General features: G+C 43.5%; 1 protein-coding gene across 5 annotated transcripts in view; it reads left to right on the forward strand.

Annotated features, from left to right (window-relative positions):
- Pdpr (pyruvate dehydrogenase phosphatase regulatory subunit) overlaps positions 1–14,775 on the forward strand; it is a 45,173-nt gene that overhangs the window by 18,000 nt on the left and 12,398 nt on the right. For 3 of the 5 annotated variants that reach the window (XM_030243602.1, XM_006531084.4, NM_198308.1), the window contains exons 5-14: positions 79–242; positions 2,134–2,255; positions 2,516–2,633; positions 4,074–4,223; positions 5,359–5,551; positions 8,540–8,664; positions 11,137–11,292; positions 11,871–12,004; positions 12,997–13,145; positions 13,608–13,720. In XM_030243602.1, the coding sequence (XP_030099462.1) occupies positions 79–242; positions 2,134–2,255; positions 2,516–2,633; positions 4,074–4,223; positions 5,359–5,551; positions 8,540–8,664; positions 11,137–11,292; positions 11,871–12,004; positions 12,997–13,145; positions 13,608–13,720 (1,424 nt within the window). The remainder of the gene's footprint in view (positions 1–78; positions 243–2,133; positions 2,256–2,515; positions 2,634–4,073; positions 4,224–5,358; positions 5,552–8,539; positions 8,665–11,136; positions 11,293–11,870; positions 12,005–12,996; positions 13,146–13,607; positions 13,721–14,775) is intronic. The other 2 variants (XM_030243604.1, XM_030243603.1) reach the window with 1 other exon arrangement.

The raw sequence follows: 14,775 nt of genomic DNA on the forward strand, positions 1-14,775 counted from the left end.
AGACTAAGGACTACACACCCCTCCTGACTTTGCCACAGAGCCCATAACAGTAGAATTTTCCCCTGTGTTCTATGGCAGTGTTGTAGGTATCCCTTCTGAGATCATCTCCCCGAAGAAAGTGGCTGAACTTCACCCTCTCCTCAATGTGCATGATCTGGTCGGGGCCATGTACGTTCCTGAGGATGCAGTAGTGTCCTCTGCTGATGTGGCTCTGGCCCTGGCAAGTGCTGCCTCCCAGAATGGTGAGCAGGTTTCTGTTTGTTTGTTTGTTTATATATTGGCTAATTATTATTGTTGTTGTTGTTATTATTTTGCATGAGTTTGGGTACTAAGACCAGCTTAGGTATGGGGAAAGAAAGGTATGAGATATTATTCAGTTTTCCAGTTTTGACCACTGCACTGTGTCAAAACTGGAAAACTGAATAATATCTCACACGAACACTGATCTCAGTCATACAGGGATGATTTATTGAGCCTACACCCCAGGACTGATCAGTCAGGGCCAGGGTCCAGATTCGGGAACTGAACCATGATCCTGAATTAAGATTCTACAGGGTTTATTTATTTATTTATTTATTTATATTTTTATTTTTAATTTTTGTTTTTTTTTTTTTTGTTTTTTTTTCGAGACAGGGTTTTTCTGTATAGCCCTGGCTTCCTGGGCATGAGAAAGTTTCCTAGTACCAGCAGAAACATATGAGAAAGTCTCCTTGGAATGTTAGGCTAGCCAGACCTTAAAATTCTACCTAGGCCTTTAATATTTTACCTGGACTTTATTTTACCTAGACTGTATTTTTAAATAGTATCCATTTGTTCTAAGGACCTACCTGTGCTGATTCATACATGTCAGACTTACGAGAGTCCCTGCTCTGGACTTGAGAAGTGCCAAGGCAAGAGAATGATTGGGGAGTTTAAACTAGAGCTTAAATATGACCCAGAGTAAACCAGAAAAGGACTCGGTGTCCAGAGTGTTACATATACTCTCTCTATATATACACTCACTATAGTTCTGAGAATTGGACCCAGTGCGTTGGGCATGCTAGGCAGATGTTCTATTACTGAGCTGTATTGTCTTTTGTTTGTTTGTTTGTTTGTTTTGAAGTAGGGTTTCACTATGTAGCTCAGGCTGGCCTGAGACTTGCCATGTAGCCAAACCTTAGACTCCAAAGTGCTGAGATCACCATTGTATGTCACCATACTATGCTGAGGTTCTGTTTTTAAATTAAATTATTGACTCAGCTTCTTCAGTGCCTTTTTGGAGTAGAGAGTCTGCTTCAGAGAACTTATTTTTTGGTTTTTTGAGACAGAGTTTCTCTGTGTAGCCCTGGCTGTCTTGTAACTCACTGTGTAGACCAGGCTAGCCTTGAATTCAGAAATCCACCTGCCTCTGCCTCCAGAGTGCTGGGATTAAAGGCATGCGCCACCGCGCCCGGCGAGAACTTATCTTTTTAAAAAAACTTATTTATTTATTTAATATATATGAGTGCTGTATCTGAATGTATGCCTACACACCAGAAGAGGTCATCAGATCCCATTACAGATGGTTGTGAGCCAGCTTGTGGTTGCTGGGAATTGAACTCAGGACCTTTGGAAGAACAGTCAGTGTTTTTAATGGCTGAGCTATCTCTCTAGCCCCCCAAGAGACCTTAATTTTGTAACATCAAATAATTTGCCTTTTTTTTTTTTTTTTAAAGATTTATTTATTTTTGTTTTGTTTTTGTTTTTCCAGACAGGGTTTCTCTGTGTAGCCCTGGCTGTCCTGGAACTCACTTCGTAGACCAGGCTGGCCTCAAACTCAGAAATCCGCCTGCCTCTGCCTCCTGAGTGCTGGGATTAAAGGCATGCGCCACCACGCCCGGCTTAAAGATTTATTTTATGTATATGAGTACACTGTCAATGCTCTTAACCAGTAAGCCTTCTATCTCTCCAGCCCTTGCCTTCTTTTTCTTTTTAGTTTTCTGCGACAGTTTCTTTATGTAGCTCTAGCTGTTCTGGAACTTGCTCTGTAGACCAGGTTGGCTTAGAACTCCCAGAGATCCTCCTGCTTCTGCCTCCCAAGTGCTGGGATCAAAGGCCTGCATCACCACTGTGTGGCTAATAATTTGCCTTCTTTTTTTCTTTGTTTTGAAATAGGTGTTCAGATTTATGACCGGACAAGTGTTCTTCACGTACTGATCAAAAAAGGTCAAGTTACTGGTGTGGAGACAGACAAAGGACAGATCGAATGCCAGTATTTTGTCAACTGTGCCGGGCAGGTAGGTTGGTAACTGGGTCTATGACTTAATTTAAATCTGCACTTTTTACTGTAGAGATACAAGGTTATCATTTTACTGAGATACTATACTGCTTATTTGGAGTGGGTAATCCAGAGCTATGTTCTAAACACAAACCTAGTCCTCAGATATGAGCAGCTAACAGTAGACTCCCACACTGGGTGAAGTAGTGTACTGTCTTAGTCAGAAGGCTACTGACTGTGTTTCTGTTCCTCTTCTCACCCACAAACTGTCCATTGTAGTGGGCATATGAGCTGGGTCTGTCCAACGAGGAGCCGCTTAGTATCCCGCTACACGCCTGTGAACACTTCTACCTTCTGACTCGTCCCTGGGACACCCCTCTGCAGAGCAACACACCAAGTGAGGACTTGTATTTTTTTTTCTTTCTTTCATTCTTCTTTTAAAAAAATAATTTTATCTCCTCGCTAGCTAGTATCCTGTCCTTTGAAAGGAAAACTTCATTAAGGACATATTATGTCTAGAAGCCTTTCTTTCTTTTCTGGAGCATGTTACAGGGACGTGGATCCCATTCTAAATTTCCTTTGATTACTTCTTAGGAAAAGATAGCCAGAATGGAGATGCCACCAAGAATGTTCTTGCTTTTTGATTTTTGTTTGTTTTTGAGACAGGGTTTCTCTGTAATAACCCTAGCTGTCCTGGATTCTCTTTGTAGACCAGGCTGGCCTCAAGCTCACAGAGATCCACCTGCCTCTGCCTCCTGAGTGCTGAGATTTAAGGCGTGTGCCGCCCCACTTTCTTGGTTTGATTTTTTTTTCTGAAAGCTTATTTTAATCCCTAATATATATGGTTCATTGAGAATTTGGAATATACATTTTGTGCTTTCATCTTAAATGGTATCAGTTGTAGAAGTGTATAGGTAGTCCATGTACCTAGTGGTTTAATGGTTATAAGCCACGGAAGGAAGAAAAGGTGGGGCTATTTTACTCCTTCCTTGCTTGGCCGGTAAGTCTCTCTGTCTGCCTTCCTTTCTTTTCTTCTTCTTCCTCTTCCTACTCCTCTTCTCTCTCTCTCCTTCCTTCCTTCCTTTTGTTTTGGGGCAGACAGTAGCCTGCCTGTCCACCAATTCACTCTGTAAACCAGACTGGCCTTGAACTCAGAGGTTCACCTGCCTCTACCTCCCGAGTGTTAGGATTAAAGGTGTGTACCACTACTGCCTGGCTTATATTTTATTTTTTTGAGACAGAGTCTCATTGTGTAGTCCTGGCTGGCCTGAACTCACTGTTGTGGGCTTGGAGGCAGAGGCAGGCATGCTGAGCTTAGGAGGGTTTTGATATCATTTCAGGGAATGAACTCTGCACCTCCCCTTTCTGTTAGACTTTGGAAAGGCACAGTGCCACCATAGTTTAGTTTGATTGTGAGGTGTTGGCAAAGCGTTTAGGTTCCTGGTAATGTTTGGGATAATCAGAGAAACAATCTTTTCTGTAATCTTGAGTGGGAAGATCCTTCCCCCTGACTTCCAATGGTTTTCCTTTCCTTTTTTTTTCTTTTCTTTTTTTCGAGACAGGGTTTCTCTGTGTAGCCCTAGCTGTCCTGGAACTCACTCTGTAGACCAGGCTGGCCTCGAACTCTCAGAGATCCACCTGCCTCCTCCTCCAAAGTGCTGGGATTAAAGGCGTGCGCCACCGCTGCCTGGTCTTCAGTAGAAGTGTTTTAATGGATGCCTGTATTTATTGGCTGCTGCACTGTTGGTAAGGCAGTCTCTCCATCTAGGAATCTGGCTGGTCTCTAACCCCTTGTTTTTCTCCTTTGTCCCACTTCTTTGTTGCTTCTCTTCTTCAGCCATTGTGGATGCTGATGGAAGAATTTACATTAGGAACTGGCAGGGTGGCATCTTGTCTGGAGGCTTTGAGAAGAACCCCAAACCTATTTTCACTGAAGGCAAGAACCAGTTGGAAATTCAGAACCTTCGTGAAGACTGGGATCACTTTGGTATGTGAAGTCAATTATAACAACAGTGTCGTCTACTTATCTAAGATGTTACATTTTTCAAGGTATTTTCATGAGTAGTTATTTATCTTTAAGACAGCTCCAGCTGGGCGGTGGTGGCGCACACCTTTAATCCCAGCACTCTGGAGCCAGAGGCAGGCGGATTTCTGAGTTTGAGGCCAGCCTGGTCTACAGAGTGAGTTCCAGGACAGCCAGGGCTATACAGAGAAACCCTGTCTCGAAAAACCTAAAAAAAAAATAAAAAGAAGACAGCTCCAGAAAGTACAATAGTAATCATGAAGGGTAGTCTAGCGTTTGCCTGAACTAAGGATATGGTTACTGGTTAGCTCATGGAGGCAGGGGTCTACAGGCTGAATGAGCTTGACTGACTTATTTAAATCACTGCTGAAGCTTTAGACTAGAAGGGGGACTTTCTTTTAGTAAGACTTAATGAAATTGAAGAGGTTTCTACAAAGCCAGGCTTGGTGTGATGTATTCCTGCTTGTAATCACAGCATGTGGGAGGCTGAGGCAGGAGGATTGTAAAAGTAGATTATTTTGCTGATGTGGTCTTTATTAAGACTTAAAATAATTCTGTCTTTTTTTGAATAATTATTGTAGTTACATGGTTATAAATCGAAAGGATATGAAATATCTCCTAATTTTTCTTCCATCCTTGGTGGGTTTTTAAAAGGACAAATTGCTGCTTATGGGAAACTAAACCCTTGTGCCCATCAGCCAGTTAATCCTGTTTCCATCTATTACTGCTGTCCAAAGGGACAGTGGGCAGAGATAGTGTAGAACAAATGCAAACTTGTTCTTACATCCATCTCACTGTAGGAAACACTGTCTTTCATGGAGACCTTCCCACAGGCCTTGACCCCTTCAAGATTACTGCTTGTCACCTTCTGTGTTCCTTTTGTTGTGTGGCTCCTTGCCTTTGTAAAGTATGATTTTCTTACTCTGCATGCCAGGCATTTTGTAGGTGTGTTCTGTAATTCTACCAATTTTCGTCTTTCTGATAACCAAATGACTCTTAGAACGGTCTCCTCTAAAGAAAGGAGGAGTAAAAGGTATAAGTACTTGAAGAGGTTTAATTCCCTAAAGGTGGGACTGTTTGGGTTTGTTTGATTGCTCAGAGCCCCTGCTGAGTTCCCTCCTGCGTAGGATGCCAGCATTGGAGACTCTGGAGATTTTGAAGTTGGTGAATTGCCCTGAGACCTTCACACCAGACATGAAGTGCATCATGGGCGAGTCTCCTGTAGTACAGGGCTACTTTGTCCTGGCAGGGATGAACTCTGCTGGCCTGTCGTTGGGTGGAGGAGCTGGAAAGTAAGTCTTTTTTACGTAGAGTCACCTGTGGATGCTTTAGCTTGCTAGGTTCTTCCTTTTTAGAGTATTCATTGTTAATATGTCTGTGACCAGATAGTAATGTAAATAACAGTGTATTATCTTCAAGGTAATTACTTCATCCATGTTCCATAAATGTTACTGAATATAATATTTTAGTAACTCAGTCATTAACCTGTGGAAAAAACTTTAATATTTCAGTTTCTACCAATGTTAATGTTTTGATTGAGTAAGGTTAGAAGTAGCTAGGTATGGTAAGTGAAATAGGCAATCAAGGTAGGCAATTAAATTTGTAGTTTAACAATAGGTAGTTAGGAAAATCCCAGCTGGGGAAGCAGAGGCAGGTAGATCCTTACAAATTTGAGGCCAGCCAAGACTTCATAGAAAGACTTTGTTTTGAAAAGAAAAAGATAAGCCAGTTACAGAAGGATACAAATACTGTACAATTCCACTTATGTGAGGCATTTAGGGTAGTCATAGAAACAGAAAGAAAAATAGTGGTTGCCGGGGGAAGAGAAAATGTGGAGTTATGTTAGATAGGTCTGCTGTCTCAGTTCTGCAGGATGGAATGAGCGCCTAAGTGGCCTGTGAGAGGTTACACAGCAGGGCACGTGTGCTTGACCCCACTGTGCCACACACATGTAGTAGTCAATCAGCTGTAAGCTTACAGGTCCAACTCTTGGGAGGATCAGGAGTTCACGGTCGTCCTCAGCAGCATAGGACACTTTATTCTCAGGTTAAAAAGAAGCTGATTATCTGGATGTGGTGGCACGTGCCTGTAATCCGCTTACTTAGGGAACTGATGGAAGAGGACTGTAGTGAGCGAGGCCAGACTGGACACTTAGTGATTTCTATTGAGCCTGGGTTAAGAGTGAGAAAGGGAGGCGGTGTTTGGGGGACTTTTGGGATAGCATTTGAAATGTAAATGAAGAAAATACCTAATAAAAATATATATATATAAAAAAAAGAGTGAGAAAGTGGGACCCAACATGGTGGCACACACCGTTATCCCAGCATTCAGAGGTCAGAGGCAAGTGGATCTCTCTGAGTTTGAGGCCAGCCTAGTCTACAAATCTAGTTCCAGGGCAGCCAGGGGTGCTTCATAGAGAAACTCTGTCTAGAAAAACAAAAAACCAACAAATCCCCCCCCCCCCATAAACCTAATCTGAAATTTTTACATATTACAATATATGTGCGTGTATACATTGCCAGTCGACAGTGCTTACTTATGTGCATCTGATACGCCTTTTTTTAAAGGGCGTTCAAGACAGAGTTTCTTCATGTAGCTCTGGCCCTCTTGGAACTCACTCTGTAGACCAGGCTGGCTACAGACTCAGAGATCCTCCTGCCTCTGCCTCCTGGATGCTGGGACAAAAGGTGCATACTATCACCGCCTGGCTCCTTTTTTCTTTTTTTAATGATCTATTTATTTCTACTTTATGTGCATTGGCTTTTTGCCTGCATGTTTGTCTGTGTGTGGGTGTCAAATCACTTGGCACTGGATTGCAGACAGTTGCAAGTTGCCATGTGGTTGCAGGGAATTGGAACTCAGGTCCTGTGGAAGAGCAACCACGGAGCCATCTCTCCAGCCCATCTGTTCTTCTCTATTAAAAAAATGTTTATGTTTTGTTTTTTATTTTAACTATGTACATATGAATATGTGCACATGAGTGGGGGTCCTGTAGTGCCAGGCGTTAAATCCTCTTGCTGGAGCTGGAGTTCCATGCTGGCTTCTGGGAACTGAAACTCCAGTCCTATATGGAAGCAGTATGTGCTCTTAATTTGCTGAGCCAGCTTTTCAGCCCTCCTAACTCACAGTGCTTTGGATATTTGTAGGGTACATGAGTTATGTTTTTTGTTGTTTTCTAATTGTCACAAAGTAACAATTTTTTATAATCCAGAAATAAAATACACCTGCTCTGTCCAAAGCCATGCTCTTCAAGGGTCAAATGTATTTATCATAGTTAGAGCATTTTTCCGGGCATCTGGGGAGCCTGTGAGATGGCTGAGTGGGGAAGGGCGTTTGCACAAGCCTGGCAACCTAAGTTCAACTTTAGGAATCCCAGCACTTGGGAGGCAGAGGCAGGCGGATTTCTGAGTTTGAGGCCAGCCTGGTCTACAGAGTGAGTTCCAGGACAGCAGGGCTATACAGAGAAACTCTGTCTCGAAAAACCAAAAACTAAAAACCAAAAAACAAAACAAAACAAAAAAGGAATCTTTGTAAAGGCAGAGGGAGAGAAGCGACTCCACAGTTACCCTGACATTCAGAAGTGCCGGCTCCAATCATATACACATGCACAGTCATAAAAAGAAAAGGTTACATTCGGAGGTCAGTGCTTAGGCGGCTGTGAAAACCGAAGCGTGTCAGAGACATCTGGAGCAGAGACATGGTGAGGTACCAGAGAGCTGTCTCCACCTGACTGACTGTGAAGGAGGAGCACAGCACTTCTGCATACGGCTTATGTCTTAAACACTTTTTTGGGGATTCTGTTAGGAATTCTGTTATTAGAGTTAAAATCTACATGACAGCTTACAACCACCTGAGTCCAGCTGCAGCAGATCCAGGGCTCTCTTCTGGCCTCTGTAAACACCAGCAGTTTTGGTGCACAAATTTACATGCAGACTAAAGACCCACTCACATAAAATTTTTTCAAAAATCCTCAAAAACTGGCACTCTCCTGCAATCCCAGGACTCGTGAAGCAGAGGCATACAGATCTCTCTGGGTTTGAGGACAGCGTCGTCTATATAGTGAGTTCCAGGACAGCCAGGGCTTATTATGTTCCTCCTTGTGGTCCTGTGAGAATCGTACTTGGATCCATGTTTACTTTAGAACATGTGAGAAAACTGTCTAGACTTGCTCGGCTTCTGTGCTGCCCACTCTGTGGTTCCACTGGTTCTTGATTGTATGATGTGAATTCTTCTCTCTGTCCTATCTGAGGCCCAACAGCCTTCTGTCTCCATCTAAACAGGTTCCTAGCAGAATGGATGGTATATGGTTATCCCTCTGAAAATGTCTGGGAGTTGGATTTGCAGCGCTTCGGAGCCCTCCAGAGCAGCCGCACCTTTCTGCGCCACCGGGTCATGGAAGTTATGCGTAAGTGTGCTTTTACTCTAATTTTACTGGGCTCAGCAGTCTTTGTGTCGTTTGATTTATTAGTCAGGGCTTTCCCTTACCTCTTTAATAACCATTTTGAATTGGGTTTCTCATCTGTGCCTATTTCAGGTCGGAGGATGGGGATTTATGCCCCACCTGACACTTAGGAGCATTTCCGGCACATGGGGCCATGCTAGGAATAGGAAGGACTAGACTTGCAAGCTGGTATGTTGCAGTTTCCTGTGTGCTGCTAGCAGTGTAGCCTTTTCAGTGGGCCTTGGTGCTACCTCAGCTTCCCTCCTAGGCTTTGAAGTCATTGGGTAGTTTTTGTCATTATTTTGAGATGGAGTCTCAGAATCCAGGCTGTCTTTAACTTGCTATATTGCCTTAAACTTCTGATCTTCCTGCCTCTATCTCCTAAATGCTAGGATTACAGGTGTATGCCACCAATCCTTGTCTGTCTGTCTGTCCCTCTGTTCCGTGTAATGGTGTGTGTACACATATTGCAGAACAGGGCAGATGTAGGGTCAGAGGACAGTTTTGTAGAGTTGGCCTCTCCTACTTGTACACAGGTTTCTAGGAATTGAACTCAGGTCCTCTGGAAGAGTGGTTAGTGCTGTTATACTAAGCCATCTCTCCAGCTCCAAAAATCTTAAAATAAAGAAGAGATGAATTTGGATTTTAGCTTTGTTATGTGAATAACATAGCCTTTCAGATCTCAGAACCACCACATGAAGGTGTACCATACACCCCTTACACATTAAAGGGAAGTCTGTAAACCAGAGGATCCCTGCAGCACAAGCAAAGAATTAAGTACCTTTTTTACACTTTTTGTAGCTTTAGCTAGCCTGGAACTTGTTATGAAAAGCAGCTGGCCTCTCACATGCTTTTTTCCCCAAGGTAGTTTCTCACTGTATTCTTAGCTGACCTGGAAATCACAGAGATCTCCCTGCCTCTGCTTCTTGGGTGCTAAGACGAAGTGTGTGTGCCAACATATGCCTGTCTTTGAGCATAAACAAAATTACCCACGTCCCCTTTAGATACAGCCTTCATCAATCTAGGTGCACACCTTTAATCCCATTACTTGGGGGAGTGGAGGCAGAGGCAGGCAGATCTCTGTGAGTTTGAGGTCAGCCTGGTTTACTGAGTGAGTTCAAGGACAGCCAGGGCCTTCATACATACTTTGGAGTTTTGCAACATTTAGATTCATGACTTTTTCATTGTTTCTGCTGACTAATTTGGAACTAAAAATGCAAACAGGTGTAAATTACTTGCTAGTGTTTGTTAGCAAGATAGCACCAGTATTTATACACTTTTCTCTCTTCTGAACTAGACATGTTCCATTGGGTGATATCTGATACTTGAGCTTTTCCCCTGTAAATTACTCTCTTTTGAGTTGGAATAATTCCAGGCTCTTATAGCTATTGGTCACTCAGTTCTTCTCAGTTCAGTCTGTGACTCTGAACTTTGATAGCCCATCATGAACACCACCTTAGTAATTCTCAGACAGTTTCTCTGTGTAGTCCTCCCTGTTCTGGAACGTGTTCATGTTCCTTAGACCAAGCTGACCTTGAACGCAGAGATCCAACTGCACCTACTGGAATTAAAGGCCTGTGCATTACTGTTGCTTGGCTTTAAATTTTTTTAATTTATTTAAAAATTTGATGTGTATGAATATTTTGCTTTTGTGTATGCCTGTGTGCCACTTTGATGCCTGATACTTATGAAGGCCAGAAGAGGGCATCAGATCCCCTAGAAGTGGAGTTAGAGAACAATTGTGAGCCACCATGTGGGTGCTGGAAAATAAACCCAGATCCTTTGGAAGGACAGCCAGTGCTTGTATCTGCAGAGAGGTTGTTCTTACCCCGACTCTACCCCCTTTTTTTATGGTCGTGGGAACTGAGCCCCAGAGCCTCATGCATGCTAAGCAAGTCCATCTGCCTCAGTCTCTTGCTTGGTTTTTGATTTTTACTCTGAGTTGGGGACTTGTTAAGTTGCAGTCCTAGTTACTTTTCTCTTGCTATGAGGAGACACCATGACCAAGGCAACTTATAAAGGAATTGCTTAACTGGGGGCTTGTGCATAGTTCAGAGAGTGAGTCTGACCATTATGGTGGGGAGCATGGAGCAGGCAGGCAAGACTGGTACTAGCACAGTAGCTGATTTTTATCTGCAAGTTGGAGGCAGAGATAGCACTGGACCTGGTGTGGGCTTTGAAACTTCAAAGTCCCCCCAGTGACATACCTTCTCTAACAAGGCCACACCTCCTAATCCTTTCCACAGAGTTCCACCAGCTGGGAACCTAACTTTCAAATATATGAGTCTATGGAGGCCATTCTAATTCAAACCATCACAAGCTGCCCAGGCTTGGCTTGGCTGGAACCTTGAAGTCCTTCTACTTCAGCCACCCAGGTCTCTGGAATTGTAAGCCTGTGCTTCCAGGTCCAGCTGACAGAGTGTTTATCTGTTCTAGCTCTGATATATGATCTGAAGGTTCCCCGTTGGGATTTCCAGACTGGAAGGCAGTTACGTACATCTCCTCTTTATGACCGGCTGGATGCTCAAGGAGCCAGATGGATGGAGAAACATGGATTTGAGAGGCCAAAGTACTTTGTTCCACCCAACAAGGGTAGGAATGTGTCTGTCTGTCTGTCTTCTTTTTTAAGAATCTCACATTTTAGCCTAGAACTTACTTTATATTTTAGGTCAGATTTGAATCCTGATCAGCCCTCTTATTTTGGCATCTCAATTGCTGGGATCATAGGCAGAAACCACCCTTGGCTGTGTGTGTGTTGTATGCATGTGTATATGTGCACCCTCGTATAGGCCAGAGATTTATGTTTTCTCTGTACTCCACCTTACTTTTTCAGACAGATTTTTTCACTGAATTTGGAGTTGACTGATTGGCTAAACTGCTGGCCAACAAGCCACAGAATCCTCTCACTTCTGGGATTAACCAGGGTTCACTGTTAATCCCAGCTTTATATCAGTGCTGGGAATCCAAACTCAAGTCCTCATGCTTGCATAGCAAGCTCTTCAGCTACTGAGACAGTTGCTTCTACCCTGCCTTAAAACTGGTATTTAGTGAGTGCCTTTGGCTAGAATGGGTTCCTGGAAGGAAAAGAGTCTGTAGGCCATAATAAAATATATGAAGACTTCTCAGTGTCAAAACTCTTTACTTTCCACCGTGTTTTTTCTGCTTCATAGACCTTCTTGCATTAGAACAGAGCAAGACTTTCTACAAGCCAGATTGGTTTGATATTGTGGAGTCAGAAGTCAAATGCTGCAAGGAAGCTGTGTGTGTCATTGACATGTCCTCTTTCACAAAATTTGAAATAACTGTAAGTATTAAAGTTTGGGGAAACATTTTCTACTTATTGAGTGTTTTCTTTCATGTATTTTCATGTTTTTAATTATATACATATAGTTATTTTGCTTCAATGTATGCCTGTTGACCGTGTGCATGCAGTACCTGAGGAAGCCAGCCAGAAGGCAGCCTTGGCTTCCCCTGGGACTGGAGTTATAAATGGCTGTGGGCTGCCATGCGGGTGCTTGGGAATTGACCAAACAGCCAGTGCTCTTAACCAAGGAGCCACCTCTTCAGCCCCCAAAATGTTTGTTTTGATCTCCCCCTCCCCTCCCCTTCCCTCTCCTCCCCTCCCCTCCCTCCCCTCCCCTCCCCTTCCCTTCCCTTCCCCTCCCTTCTCTTCTCTTCTCTTTCAGACAGGGTTTCTCTGTGTAGCCCTGGCTGTCCTGGAACTCACTTTGTAGACCAGGCTGGCCTCCAATTCAGAGATCCACCTGCCTCTGCCTTCTAAGTGCTGACATTAAAGGCGTGCACCGCCAGCCCAGCAAAGACTTGCTTGTGTATGAGTGTTTTGTCTGCATATATATCTGCATACCAGAAGAGGACACTGGATCTCATGAGACTCTAGTTTTAGGTGGCTGTGAGCCACCCTGTGGTTGCTAAGATTGAACTCAAGATTTCTTTCTGGACGTGTAGCCAGTTTTCTTGACCACGGAGACACCTCTCTAGCTCCCAAATGCCCATTTTTCACTTATTACCTCAAAACTGATTCTGGAAGAACTCTACACTATTTTAGTGTTTCAACTGTATAATCACATTTTTCTGAAGTTTAGCTCCTGTAGCAGTTTTTAATTAACTTGGTAAGACATGTTTATCATAAGTACTGATGGTTAGATTTCCTTGTGGCTTACAGGAAAGTAAGCCTGCAAATGGTGCCATGTAGGTTGTATCTTTGAGTTCCCTCAGTCGGGCAGTGCGGTCAGGTGCTCCTGTGTTCACTGTCCCCACCTCAACCTTGCCTTGCAGTCCACTGGGGACGAGGCGTTAGAAAGTCTGCAGTACCTTTTCTGCAATGACCTTGATGTACCTGTAGGCCACATCGTTCATACTGGCATGCTCAATGAATATGGAGGATACGAAAACGACTGCAGCATCGCACGCCTGACCAAACGCAGGTGAGCTGAGCTGCCATGCCCTTCTCCTTCCACTAAACTGATACTTCACGGGCTCTGGATGTTGAACAATTAGTACTTCTCTAGGAGGCCACAGTCCTAGGAGCCCAGAAACGATTTCATAAACTCCTGTCTAAATCACTAGTCACCTGTAAACAAATCAGCAAAGGCCAATAAAGAGAAGAAACCCAGGGTGGGTTGGTGGCTCATACTTATAATGTCAGGAATGTGAAGGTTTAACACAAGTTTGGGGCCAATCTGGGCTACATGAGAAGTTCCAGGCCAGCTTGGCCTATGAAGTGAGACTCACTCTGCTTAAAAGATAAGAACAGAATAAGTTGTACTATGTATAACTGTACACTGGGTGTAGTCACCCTAATGGGAAAGGATTCTTTAGAAATGTTACTAAATCTGTGTAAATTTTCTGCCTTTTGGTTTTGATTATTTTGGGGTTTTCATTTTCAGTTTCTTTATGATTTCTCCAACCGATCAGCAGGTCCACTGTTGGGCCTGGCTTAACAAATACTTGCCGAAAGACAGCAACTTGCTGCTGGAGGACGTCACCTGGAAATACACAGGTAATCAGTCAACCTTCACAGGGCAGCCCAGTAAAGAAGCAGACGCAGATCATCTTCTACTTTATGTACTTATTTATATTTGACTTTACAAGTAAGCATCAGAATTAGTGTGAAAGAGACATGCTGGGGCAGGGCTGGAGAGATGGCTCAGTGATTAAGAGCACTGACTGCTCTTCCAGAGGTCCTGAGTTCTATTCCCACCAACTACATGGTGGTTCACAACCATCTGTAATGGGATCTGACACCCTCTCCTGGTGTGTCTGAAGAGAGTGACAGTGTACTCATATAAAATAAATAAATTAAAAAATAAAAGTAAAGACATGCTGGGGCTGGAGTGGTGGTTGAGAAGTTAGGAACACTTTACTTTGTGCTCCTGTAGGTTTCTGGTTCCCTTACCTGAGGGCAGCTCACAGCTGCCTGCAACTCCACTTCCAAGGGACCTGATGCCTTCTTTTGGCTTCCATTTGCATCTGGTACATGTGCATTTGCAAACACCCATAAAGATAAAACACATAAAATAGAAATAAAAACATCTTTGGGGCTGGGGAGAAACGGCTAAGTTAAGAGAGCTGCCTGGCCGGGCAGTGGTGCCTTTAATCCCAGCACTTGGGAGGCTGGGAGGCAGAGGCAAGCAGATTTCTGAGTTCGAGTCCAGCCTGGTCTACAGAGTGAGTTCCAGGACAGCAAGGGCCGAACAGAGAACCCTGTCTCGAAAAACCAAAAAAAAAAAAAAAAAAAAAAAAAAAAAGAAAGAAAAAGAAAAAAAAGGAAAACAAAAAGCTGCCTGTCCTTCCAGAGCACGTTGGTTCACTTACTACCACTGCTGGCATCCAGTGTGTTCTTCTGGCTTTCATGAGTACCACATACACATGGGGCACAGACGTATGTAAAACATTCATGAGCATGAGAAGAAAATCAGCAAGTCTTTAACCCTTAGCTACATGTAATGATGCTTTTCTTTAATCACAACACCCAGGAAGCAGAAGTAGGTAGATCTTTGTGAGTCTGGTCTACATGATGAGCCTTAGGACAGCTAGAGCTGTTTCACAAAAACA

Source organism: Mus musculus, chromosome 8 (genome assembly GCF_000001635.26).
Source record: "Mus musculus strain C57BL/6J chromosome 8, GRCm38.p6 C57BL/6J".
NCBI classification, from domain to species: domain Eukaryota; kingdom Metazoa; phylum Chordata; class Mammalia; order Rodentia; family Muridae; genus Mus; species Mus musculus.